The 13,841-nt window shown below is 31.4% G+C and overlaps 1 protein-coding gene across 1 annotated transcript in view; it reads right to left on the bottom strand.

Moving 5' to 3' along the window:
• The window catches only part of LOC121129349 (limbic system-associated membrane protein), a 49,828-nt gene that overhangs the window by 7,031 nt on the left and 28,956 nt on the right, over positions 1–13,841 (bottom strand). The window contains exons 4-5 of the mRNA XM_040725063.2: positions 3,710–3,913; positions 2,063–2,184 (exon numbers count right to left, since the gene is read on the bottom strand). Of these exons, the coding sequence (XP_040580997.1) occupies positions 2,063–2,184; positions 3,710–3,913 (326 nt within the window). The remainder of the gene's footprint in view (positions 1–2,062; positions 2,185–3,709; positions 3,914–13,841) is intronic.

Here is a 13,841-nt window from a genome sequence, read left to right as displayed (position 1 = left end):
CTGAGTTTCAAAAGGACTTAAAGTTATAATTTATAAACAGTGAGAATCCTTTTCTACTGTGAATATAAAGATCTAAGTACAATCACAAATGTGTGCGATCATGAACTCTGAGGATTTGTAATAGAGTTATAATTGTAAGTCCTTGTTGCATTCAAAGTAGAATTGATGATCGACCTCAGAGTGATTCTTGCCTAGAAATTATTAGTGTTACTCTCTGTCATTCATGAGTAGTGATGTAAATTGTTTGTATTTTTTAGCTGTCCCTTTCTTTGAAATTTGTAATCTCAAAAATCCCAAACAAATCAACATACTCGTAACTTTACACTGTATAATTAGATGTTCCCTCCTCAAGAAATAAATAATAATGTGAACAAAAAACACTGTTTAGATGACCCAGAACAAAAAATCACATAGGTTAAAAAATGCATCAGATTAAAACTCTAGAAATGCTTTTTTTTAAATATTTTTAGTATTTGAATTCCAGACAATTATTCCTCAAAGAAAATAAATAATAATTATAACAAAAAAACACTGTTCAACTCCAAAAAGCTTAGTGTTTACAACTCTACGAACATTTATCTTAATTCGGAATGGTGAAGTAGATTTCAAAAACTATGTGGATAATGAAATTAATTAATAACTATAAACATACGGAGGGAATGATTATATTATTTTCTTCTTTCCATTTTTGACACCCCTCCTCCCTCTGTTTCTAAATTTGGAACTCCTGCCAATTTTTTTATTATGATATCCCTTTATATATATAATACATAAGTATAAACACACATTAACACGATATATGGCATGCCAGTGGAGTTGGAGGAAGAGGGAATAAGGCGAATATAGAATAATAATAAAAATCTATTACACTTCTAAAGAAATTTTTCCAATTTCTTCAATATAGTTTTTTTTTTTGTTTTTCAACCCCCTTCCTTTTCAATAATAGATTTATAAAAGAATATATTTATTTATATGTTATAATATAAATGTAACATTTTTTACCCCTTTTCGAAAATATACCGGGTGTACGAAAAGACTTGGAAGCTAGATATAACATTGAAGAATAACCTCGAAAATCTCTTTGGACAACGCACTTGCAAGAAATTATCCTCTTGAGCTCAATGAACGTAGGTTCGCGTGTAACATTCCTAGAGAAGGAAATGTATGGACTTCAAAAAAGATTCCGAGGTTAGATTATACTTGAATCAGTGAAATTCAATCTCACCAATTAAAGGAACATTAAAAAAAAGAAAACCGTCCACTATCTAAACTAACTGCAGAAGCTTTCCGAAAGGCCTTTGTACCCAATCATTAGAAAGTCAATGCCTCAGCTGGCCAAGAAAAAACCATTGCCAAGTCCACATTGGCAAGACACACTGCAAATTACAAGGGGTTAGGCCTTCAGTCTTCAGAAGCGACCTATATTTGGTTGGATCCTAAAAATATACCCGTTTTCAGCACATCTTGAATTATCTTAAAGATCATGGAAACAAGGTAATTTTCTCCCTGATGAGACCAACCTTCACTATTGGTCTATTATTGACAGCTAAAATTAAAAATCCAATTAAAAAGGGATCCTGAGACAGAACTGCGTTTCATGACCCTTCAGACCATTTGTTTGCTAAATGAGTATGTCCATGATGTTGCTGTGATTGGGTGGGACTGGAATGGCAACTTCCGCTGAGCTCACTTTTAAAACTATTTCGCCAATGTGTTCGAATCGGGTGTTTACAAAGTAAATGCTTACGAAACCTTTCAAATTTTCTTTTTAATAACATTCCAAGACTTCGAACATACGGTACATAAATGGATATACATATGTATGTATATTTTTCGAATTAAGGTTGAAACATGTATACTGTACCTCCATACTTTGACAAATTACATAAATATATACATATGTATATAAAATAACATACGTCTTGAATTACCGATATTTGTTTGTACTTTTGGATGAATAAGATTTGAAAAAGTGTTTATCAATATATCTACATATTGCACACTTATTGAATGAATATGGAATATCTCAATTACCACTATGTTCAAGTTTTCTGTTTCTTACCTCTCTTTCCCAAATAATAGTAGGCATGGGATTACCCATGGCCCGACACTCCAATTTGATAGTAGATCCCTTCCTCACTACAAACTTTCCATCTGAGGGCTGTGGCTCAACGCGTGGAGGAACTAATCGAGTATAAATAAAAGTATTTTTTTAATAATAAAGGATCACAAATATTTATAACTATTTTTCAATATACAGAGTGGTCCTTAATTTGATTCCTATAAGCTTATGTATGTAAAGATTTCGTAACCCTTGTCAAAAATATGCGACAGTAGAATGAGATCCCAGTCAGTCATAAGGAATCATAAAGGCAAAGTACCCATTAACCTCCCTTTTAAAATTTTTTATAGTTTTTGAAACAAACATTTTTCGTCTTGCCAAAAGAATAAATCCCCAAACTTCTATTTTGAGGAATTTTTCAATTTTCTTTAATAAAAAAAATAAATTGTTCAAATTGTATACCTTCCTAAAGGTTTTAACTTTAAAAAATTTCAAAAAAGTAAAGATCTTAATATGCATTATTTGTCATTTATAAAATTAAAATATGAACTATCAAAAAGAGACACCGCCCCAAAGGTCATCATTATTTAAACAGCCTCCCCCCCCCCTCCCCCACTTGCAAATAAATAATTCCGGAACTGATGGCCGCAGCCCACTATGCCTATTTGGTATGCATAGGTTAGTGGGGCTCATTTTTTAAAGGGTGTGACTTGTGAAATAGAGTATGTACATTTTAGAAAGGTATCATTTTAGATTTGAGACTGCTTCTTTATATTAACAATTTGTAGACGTGGCTTGACTATTTACAGTGAGATACATTTCATGAACAAGATAAGTTTTAAACAGAAAAAAAATGCTGAATAACACCTCAATAACACTATCCCCATTCTAAAGCATGGGGATGGAAACAATTGGGGGTGTTTCTCTGCTAAGAAGAAAGGACGAATTCACCGGATCAAAGGGTACATCCTTTGGGAAATCTTATGTGACAACCTCCTTTCTTCAGGGCACATTAGCATCCGCAGGGGGTGCGATGAAGCACCCCTAAATATACAAATTTCAAGTAAATTGAAAACTTAAAAAAAAAAAAAAAAATCTTTTTTGAACAGCAGTGGGTTTTAGTTTTTTTTTTTAAATTCAATGTTTATGAACGTCTGTGAATTTTTAAAGTTTTTTTACCAAAAAACTTAATTTTATCTGAATTTTTTTAATTAATTTTTCATTTTTTTTTCGTAAATAGCCGTGGATTTTAGATTTAGTATATTTCAAAAGATTCAATTGTTTAAGGATATTTATAAATTTTTGATTTTTTTCTAAAACCCAAGCCACTCCCAAAATGTAATGCTCCGGACGCCCCTGGAAAGGGTACTGAAAATATCTCGTGTAATGGGTCTTTCAGCACGTCAATTATCCAAAGCATACGCCCCTGTTTGAAAAGGAGTTGCTAAACAAGAAGCATATTAAAGTTATGGAGTGACCTAAGCCTTCTCCGGACCTTAATCTTTATCAGTTGCAAACTTCGAAATTCGGCAATGGATCAACTACTGATATTCTCCACTCTATTGCTCAAGTCTACACCAATATTAATGCATTAAAAAGAATTAATAAATTTTGTAATAAAGACTAAGATGTATGTATATCACTTACCCAATATTTCCAATGTGCTCTTTTGATCCAAAGGAGATCCATACGTCTCAATCTCACAGACATATTCTCCAGCATCACTCTCACGTAGATTACGTATTTGAAGATTGAAGCCCTCGAGGAGACTTAGTCGTTCATCCTTACGTATAACGACGTTTCCTGCACTTATGATTCGATTTGATTGCTTCCATATCACCATTGAATCATCTACAAGAAAATAAAAGGGGAGAAAAAGAAAAAAGTTATTAACTCTCTTTTCCTTTTCGTCACTTTGCAAATTCGAATTTATTTCTATGTATATGTAGGTATATAAATCTGTCATCCCTTCATTTGTCTTAGAGATTGTATCAATGATTTATTGTTCTTAGCTAAATACATACACTTTTACAGACATGGAGAAGAAAAAAAAGGAGTTATGTGGGAAGAGGGGGAAATCTATACACATTTTATGGTATAAAAATGGAAGGAAACGCTCCGTGGTGGAAGGAGGACCTTATTTGCAGGGGCTTCGTTTGAGCATACAAAAAACTCTGGATAATCATTTATTTTATATGTCTTAACCATTTAACGTGCCCCTTAAATTACGGAACTTTTGTATTTTACAAGAAAATGTAATATTTGAAAAAAAAATTACAAAAAATTTCATTTTCTGTGAATATCTATGGATTTTTGAAATTTTTTGTGAACAGATGTCCATTTGTGATATTTTTTTCCAAAATATTTCAAATATTTAAAATTTAATTTATATATCCATATAAAATAGTGCCCCTTCAGCCCACCCCTATGGACACCCCCTGAATAAGTACATAGAAGGCTCAAAAAAAATTTTTACGACTTCATCTTCCCAGAATTTTGGTCTCCAAACTAGTCAGATCTGAATCTGATGGATTTATTGTGTGTGGGGCACAATCAAACTATAAATCAACCAAACACCAACACCAAAGACAAAGTTATCAGTTGGATCAAGAAGGAATTACAGTACTGACCAAGGACTAAGTGGTGAAGGTTTGCTTGTGCTATCGGCCCTGTAAAGAGACTCTAATAAGGCAGAAGTTGTGTTTGAAAAAAAAGAAGTCCTTTTCGTGGCACACCCTGTAAAAACTCTTAATAGGGCCAATTACAAAAAGTCTTCCGCTCATCTAACGTAATATTTTTTACAACTATCTTTATGATCAAATAACTCTTGATTTTCTCAGTTCTTTTTTTTGACAAGGTAAGTAAAGAACTTGCTGTGTAACCAATCAAAGGGCACAAAGTGTAAATATAAATATCAAAGGCTACTAATAGAGTCTTTGTATCTTCCATAAATTGCTTCATTTACAGCTTTCCTTTCTAATAAAAACACAAACAAAACAGAAATGGGTTGTGCGGACATCATGTCAAGCTTATCTTTATTTTATACATTCTGCAAAAATCAAGGCTGAAGGCACTTACAAATTTTTAGTTCGTATAATATGTATGTAGGTACATAGGACACGAAAACAGCAACAATAGGCCTATGATTGTTATACTTTTATTTCTCACTTAGTGACTTATCAAGCACAAATTGTTTACAAATGAAGAAGGAACGAAAAAAAACAAAAACACAATAACATTCAATAACAAAAAAAATCAAAATCATATAAAGCAATGTGCTATATTTATACATGAAAAAGTAAATAAATAAAAATGTCAAAATGTCAAATTGAGCCATTGATAAAAAAATAAATAGAATTATTTTAAAGCTGGAAAAAAGGGGGGGGGGGAGAAAAAAATATATATATAAAAGTATCCAAGTCACGAACTTTAAAGTGAAATATTAAAATAAAAATAACGTCGCACACTTAATCAAGGCTATACATACTTTCTATAGCCATAGAGGTTTCCAATCGTACTCTGTCAAGTAGTCGTGTCAAAAGGTCATGTACAAATGTGGCCCGTCAAAACAAAAGCATTTTCACTAAGTAAAAGTAACTTTGATTATGAGTTGATGGTCGATTTCTATCGATTATAATATATGTGACCCGTCAACATAAAGGGACGTTAGACAGTGAATTAAATTTGTACTTTTCGACAAATTATCGTTAATTTCCATGAACAAATTATTTTTATCAACACTTCAAGCAGGCACCATTGATGGTCATAGTAAAAGAATAATACATTAACAAATTTTATATTGAAAGTGGCTATATCGGGGCAAATATTGGTATTTTCAATCAAATGAAAGTTTTAAACTATAGCTAAAGCTATCGGGTATCATATCTCCTCCCAGTATTTGAATACAAAGCCTATAATTGACTTAAATGTATCTATAAGTTATTGGACCGTGTGTATATATGAAGTAAAAAAAATGGGTTTTTCTTTTTTTATTGATTTTTGTACAAAATTGTTTTTATTGTGATACACCACATATTTAATAATATATATATATTTTCAATCAATTGCGTTTGTCGGCAATGATATAGGTAGAAATGACTACTATATCGATCCTTAATTTGAGACATAGATACCCAAGAAATCCTCGATATCACTTTTTTTCCTTCACGCACTAGTGATTACTTCATACTTATATGTTCTCTCTTCAAGAAAAATAGCTTTTGCAAATATAAAAATATATATGTGGTTAGTAACTACAAAAGCTGTTCCCTCCTCCATAATCATTTTATTTTCATCTATGGCTTTTACATTAGATACAAAATAAAATATTAAATATATTTGAATAATTTTGTCTCGCACGAGTCAGCCTTTTCGATCAAGTAAATCATTAAATAACAAAGTGCTCTAATAACACGGGTATTTCTAATCATTTGTAAAATATTAGATTGACTTGGAATATTGGATCAGAAAATATTTTGACAGTAGCGATGTCTAGTGCATATATATATATATGCTGAAAGTCAAGTTAATTAACACTTTAATTTTTAAACATATTTTAATTTTTCTTCACTTGAAAATGAAGTACTCAACCGAAGTATTTATATACATTATTATTATTGCTTGCCGGGGTTTTTGTTTTGTGCAACTAATGAACTGTACATATGAAATATCCGTGATGAAATTCCCATTTGAAATGAGGGAAATATGCCATAGCTCATTAAATAAAGTATGTTATTTACATGCATAATAACATTTTTTTTGTAGGTAGATTCATACATAGTTGTGTGTTGGAACTAGGATCAATTCTCTAGAGAGCTCCAACGTACTAATTTAGAAGCAGCTAGTAGTCAAAAAGAGGCAAGAGAGCGAGCGAGAGATTCATGGCCTTAATCTATCACAAGCCTGTAATTTTAAAGCATATTATATATATTGTACATGAATACATTTATGTACATTAGGATGGTGCAAAATCCTCAGTTTTGTCCAAAGAAGCTGAACTTTATAACTTAATGAAAAAATTTGTGCCTTTTCTTTAAATTACAGTTGGGAATTTTAATTGTGGAATAATATTTTGACTTCAATATCCTGGAAACCCTGTAATCGATGTTTATGTATGTGTGCTCATCAGATTCAGCTGATAAAACTGTATACAAAAAGACATTTTTGTGTGTCATTATTTGGTACACGCCCAACAAGATTATAAAGTAAAATGTTTACGATGTTGCAGGGCCTTCAAGGAGTCTGATGGGTCAAGAACACTTGCGAGGAAGACTCATGATTGTTCTGAGAGGAAAAAAACAACACTCTAGACTTCCTGTAGGCTTTTTGGACTAAGGAAAGTGGCCTAACAAAACTCGAGTGATATCATTTCTTTAAGTGTAAACTTAAATATGACGCATGGGGATTATGTATGCTGATAAAACTGTATTTGAACAAATAAGCAATGTTTGAGATGTCCTTCGAATACGAACACTGTGCGGTCCTTATTATGTGTCTGCGTGCCAGGCACATGCCTAAGGAGATTATTGAGTTTACGAAGCTGCTTAAATAAACTGTTTACGAGATTGCCAATGCTTTTAAGGAGTCGGAAACACCTGTACGGAAGACCCATGATCGTTTTGGAGCAAAGAAACGCACTCCAGACTTTCTATGCGCTTAATCTATGAGTTTATACAATAATTTGCGAAGGCAGAGGCTGAGGATTGCAGGGAAACGCTTAATACATGTTTTTTTATTATGCAATTCCTATTCTGGAAGTGGATATTACTGTTTTGTGCAGTGACACGCTTAAGTTAGCTGAATGTCAGCCCGGAATTAAATTCATATGTATGTAATTATTAGAAAAGGTTAAATACCGAAATTTTTAGATACCATATAAAATTAGTGCTGTGAGATGATTAAATCAGATGGCAATAATAATATATTTTAGTGCATTCAACTTTTTAAAACATACAATCACTTTTTTATGGAAGGATTTAAATTTTAACAACATTTATATTAAATCTTTTTTACATATCTATTCGAAAAGTTCCAAAATACAAAAAGAAAGTTAAGCGTTATCTGTTAAAACTTCAGAATTTTTTGTTAATTCGCCTCACCCTAATGTACATTGTAAATATATATATATATACATTCATATGTTGTATAAAAACCAGACTTCTGCTATAACATAAATTATGGTATTTAGCTAAAGATAAATATGTTTATTTGAGTATAATTTCATTAGACTAAAAAAGTGTCCTGCCACTTGTCATAGTATGCACATCAAGTTATATATATTATGGAATATACCTATAGAACGTCTTCACTAATGTCACAAATTGCATTATTATTGAATGTGGCGGTGATACCGTCTAACAGGCTCATAGTTATTATTTTTACAAAATAAAATGGACCAATTTTCCTAAAACCTTCAGTAAACATCATGAAATGGCTTTAAAACAATATTAAGCACTTTTATTTATATGAATGAAAAAGTGATTTTTATTTTTATAAAATTTGGTTGTTTAGGCCCCCAAGATCGCTGATATCAACAATGGTGACATCACATGAAAATGAACTATATCTAATCATAATTAGTTTCACATTAAGGGTCAAGTCATGAAGGAAAACGAACAAAAGAACGGTTAAAATACTATTCAAACTAGTCATTAAACATCAGACTCCACTCGGAGTAGAAGTTAAAAGAGTCAAATTTGAATAAATACGAGGTTTGTATCAATCAGAACATTGTTTCTCTATTTTCCATAGTTGTTATCATAATTCTTACGAGAAAAAAATCTCAGTATAGTTTAAGTCACTAGTGCGTGTGCACATAAATAGTGATGAAAAACGTGTGTATTTGGGGCATATAAAAAAGAAGAAACCGGGAATCAAAATGGTAACTCTGGTAATTTGAAGAATGCTCTGGAGGAGAGAAGCTTAGCTGTAATGAAGTTTCATTAGATCAGCAGCTACAATCATAACCTGTGACGAGGGAGGAGGGGGAGAAAGAAATAAGCAAGGACATATACAAGAACTATTCCGATGTTGATCCTCAATTCTACTCGGAGTCCAACAAGGACCGTGATTCATGAGCACGCACGAGTGTTCAATCAGGTTTTTAATATTATTGAATGTAGTCGACAAAAAAGTTCTCTACTCAGGAGCTAAATAATAATGGCAAGAGTTAAAGGAAAGAAAATTCATTCTTGAAATGATCAATTTAAAAAAAAGTGGCATATAAAAAATACACAAGATTTACATCACTACTCATAAACTACAGAGAGTAACACTGATGATTTCTTGTGGGGCTCAAACCATAAGTGAGGCTATGGATTTGTGCGAATTTCCTGCCTCTTGCAGTTGCTAATTTAATGAAGGATCATGACAGCTGTACTCCTACAAAATATACTTCAAATTGTCAGCTTTACCATGTCATATTTTACATTCTTTTATATTTTAGCATACCGGTAGATCATCTTTTCCACAACTCTAGGTACTGTTGTAATTGAGGGGTAAAATTATATACTTGGTAGGTATATATTAAAAGGATTTCATGTCAAAACTAAAAGCTTATTTAATAAATACATTACCTATACAAAAATAATATACAAAAGAGAGATTCAATCTCCCAAATTTTAATTTTACTTTTCATTCCTCATTAGTATTTTTTGATATTTATGGATACGTAATAAGTTAATGACAAGTTGCACACGAATGGTTTATGTGTGTGCGTTTTGGAAGAATAGGGATAGGACCACAACATCCCCTTCCTCAATTGTATTTTATATATTACAAGTACATACAAGAAATATTTCTTTCCCCCTTCTTCCAAACTACTACCAAAGGGACTAGGAGGTAGTATGATTATTAGAGAAAGGGGTACTTGTATTAAGGGAGAAGGGGACATTCTTTTAATGAACATATATGCATAGATGAAAAAATATGATCATGTTAAAGGGAGCAGTTTTTTGAGGTTTGAATATATGTTTTTCTTTACCTTTATAAAGCTGATATCATTATTACCTTATTCTTGAAGAGAGAACACATAAGTATAAAGTAATCACTTATGCGTAAATGACAAAAAGTAAGAGAGAGGATTTACTTGAGAGCTGTAAGAGTAAAACCTTGTTAAACCCAGTGTAGAATTGAGGATCAACATCAGAGTATTTCTTGCCTACGTCCTTGTTTATATTGTGTTGAATAATCACCCTATACAATAGGTAGACCCTATATTTTTAATTGTTATTTCAACCATAGAACACAACCATTTAAATTTTCAAGTGCAATATGCTTGGCTTTTAAAGCTTTCCTTTATATTATCACGTTAATTGAGTATCAATTTGATTAAAAGCCATATTTTGAAATGCCTCAACTATATACATAGATGAAAATTTAAGAAATTAATTATTGATAAAATCCATTCCAGCATTCAAAATACAAATTATATATAAACTTATCTTGAAGACAGTTCCTACAAAATGTGTCTAATCATATAAAAATCCACTGAAATGAAGGAAAACTAATATTTTTTTCAATTGCTTTATATTATAGCTAAAACTAAGAAATACACCTGAAATTACAACTTCAAAAGATTTTATGTAAAAAAAAGAAGTTCGATTTTGATTGATTTTTTTCATTTTAGCCTTTACTTTTATTATGGAATATTTAAAAATAAGCAATGTAAATTTGGTTGAAATTTTTTCGAAATTAAATACAATTAAGTCAATTTTTTGACTAACTGTAATAGGTATCTATTTTAGTGACACGAAGATTGACTGACCCCTATTTAAATATGTTTAATTTGCAATGTGTTTAATTAATATTTAAGTAATATATAAGTAATGTAATCAACTTATGTATGTTTAATTCCTTAAATTTTTCCTGTCTCAAAAATATTCATTTCTTTTTACAATTAGTCAAATAATTGACTTAATTATATTTAACTTCGAAACATTTTTCCGAATAAAAACCTCTCATTTTACTTGATTTTTGTATGCTCATTATTGAATATCCTTTCCTAAATATATTCAAAACCTGATTGAGCATTCGTGCGTGCTCATAAAAGACGGAGTGTAACCCTGAGGATTTGTTGCATAGTGTTAATTGTAAGTCCTTGTTGGACTCAGAGTAGAATTGGGGATCGACATCGGAGTAATCTTTATATCCTTTTCTCCTTTCTTCCTTGTCACAGCTGATTGTAGCTGATCTAATGAACCGCCCTGAGCATAATTTTTTATCTCCTCCAAAACATTCTTCAAATTGTCAGTGTTACCACGTTTATTTTCGGTTTTTTAACATGCTTATTTTACTCTGGATTTGAATAGTTAACAATTATAAATGTGGTTTTAGACAGCAGGCGTTCCAAGATCTGAATTTTGTTGCATGGTGATATTATTCTGTAATATTGATTTATCTGTATAGAGTGTTTTCATCTAACTTTGCGGACACCTTTAGCCTCCCTGGGAAGAGGTAAATACATGCATAGTACATGGTATTTATACATAAATACAACAATAACCTCCACTACAGTGTCAGAGTCCATTAGTGGACTCATATCTAATTATGTCGTTAGTATAATTACTTTATTTGTTTCATCTATTTACATACATACAGAAATAAGAGACGAGAAAGACCCTCTGATACTAACATGGTTATTATGACTAATGCATACATAAATTCGAGTATATTTAACCATTTTTTGTTCCTTCAATCACTATATGTTAATGTTGTGTGATTCGTTATTATTCGGTTCAGTCCAGTCTTAGGACCGGTCATATCAGTCATTAGGATTTCCAGTAATAGAACTGATTAAAAAAAGTTAAGTTAGTTGTCAAGGACTGAACTTTATAAGGTTTAGAAATGTACTGGACCTGACTGAGCCTAAACTGGACGGGATTGCAGTCTTTAGTCCCAAATAAGGACTGACACAACACTACTAACATGTTCTCTCTTCAAGAATTTAAGAATAATTTAAGAGGCTTAGAAAATAAAAAAAATAACGTTCAGATTGCAAACTACAAAAATTTTGTACACATTTAAAGTCAAATTTTTTACAGCTATTTTGAGTTCTGTTATCATATTTAAAGCACCCATTGGCTTTATGTTCACTCATTAATTTTGATTTTTAACTACGATATAAATAAACTTATTCAGCAGACATAGTTAAACGTTTTTAGTTATAAATAATATTGAAGTATATTAAATGTCCCTAGCTGACAAAAATGTTGTCGTGTAGCTAACGATATTTGGACAAACATTGATCACGTGGTTTTTGTTTTGCCGCTTGATTTATAGCTATCTAAACATTAAAGCTATAGGTGAGCAAGGAGATCAATAATTTACAAATGTAAAAAATATTACCTGCTGGGTGTAATAAAAAGAAACAGAACTCGGATAACCTTATGGAAACTTTAAGTACTCATAAGATTGTCCTGTTTTCGAGTTAATGTTTTCCCCCGCACAAAAAATTTTTTTCTGCTAGAGACAATCAAAAGACTAACTTTGGTAAAGTTATGGGCATCCCACGCCATTTAAATTGTGTGCGGGCACATTGAAAAAAAAAAATTATTGGCGAAAGCAACTTCGTTAAACAAAATTTTGTTAAATGGGCACTTTGCCAAATGACCAAATTGTCCATTGAGACACTTCACCCAATGACCTCTTTGCCAAACGTGAAATTTTAAAGTTGCCGTAATAAATGGGAGACATAATCATCATTTTTTTTTTTTTTTTGCAAAGTGTTCGTTTGGCAATTGTGTCTTTTGGTAAATTGGCTTTTGATATCTAAAAAGAGTCCAAGTTGGCCATTTTCAGACCAGTTCAGAATGTTGCCTAAGCCCCATTGTCTTATTTTTAAGTTTATTTGTCAAATTTTTCATATAAAATTTTGTGGCTTTTCTAAAAAAAAGTAATAAAAATTTTTCTTTGACAAAATTGTCAGGGGTTTGTTAAAAAGTGCAAAATACAAGCTCATACACAATGATCCAATCCATGTGCCATGGAACTCTGGGTATCTGAAATAAGGACCTTTCCCCTTTTCCCAAATGAGTCATTTCTTCTTTTATTATTTACAATATTATGTTAGGATAAAAAAGGGCCCGATTATATCGTGTTTAACATTTCTTAAATGTAAAAACCACAAATTTCAGCAATGAATGGTTTTTTACAAAAATTTTAAATATAAAACTCATATCTTACTCCCGGATATTGTTCAATATATTTCATTTCTAAAGAGCTACCAAAAGAAATGAATCTAAATACAAATTATGTTCTAAGAACTGTAATTGTATAAAGTATATATATGAGGGAGAATCTACTCGTATGTCTCAAGTGGATAACAATGGAAAAGAAAAAGAGGTCGATAGACTTCCATGCAGGGATGTAAATCGTGAGTATTTTTTTGCTGGCCTTCTTTTTAGAATTGCTAATCTAAATAATGAATTTTCCTTTCCTCAGATTTTGTCATTCTTATTAAACTCCTGAGTCGTGAGCTTATTTCCCTACTACACTCAAATATATGTAAAAGCTGATTGATCATTTCTATGTGTAAGGACGTTACATCAATTAGCTGGAAGTTGCTCTGAGAGGAAGGAAATAAGCACAAATCCCACTCCGGATATATCAAGGACATAGGAAAACTATTCCGTTTTCGATCATCAATTATACTCAAAGTCCAAAATGGACTAACACTTATAACCAGTGATTTTTTTTTGCCATAATTTTTTGATTTTTTTTTAGTTGCAACTTGAATGGTAATTTTTATTTTGTTAAGCTGTTATCACTAACATTTAACTCC

The sequence above is a fragment of the Lepeophtheirus salmonis genome, chromosome 14 (genome assembly GCF_016086655.4).
Source record: "Lepeophtheirus salmonis chromosome 14, UVic_Lsal_1.4, whole genome shotgun sequence".
Classification (NCBI taxonomy): domain Eukaryota; kingdom Metazoa; phylum Arthropoda; class Copepoda; order Siphonostomatoida; family Caligidae; genus Lepeophtheirus; species Lepeophtheirus salmonis.
This window is presented reverse-complemented; position numbering and strand designations above follow the sequence as displayed.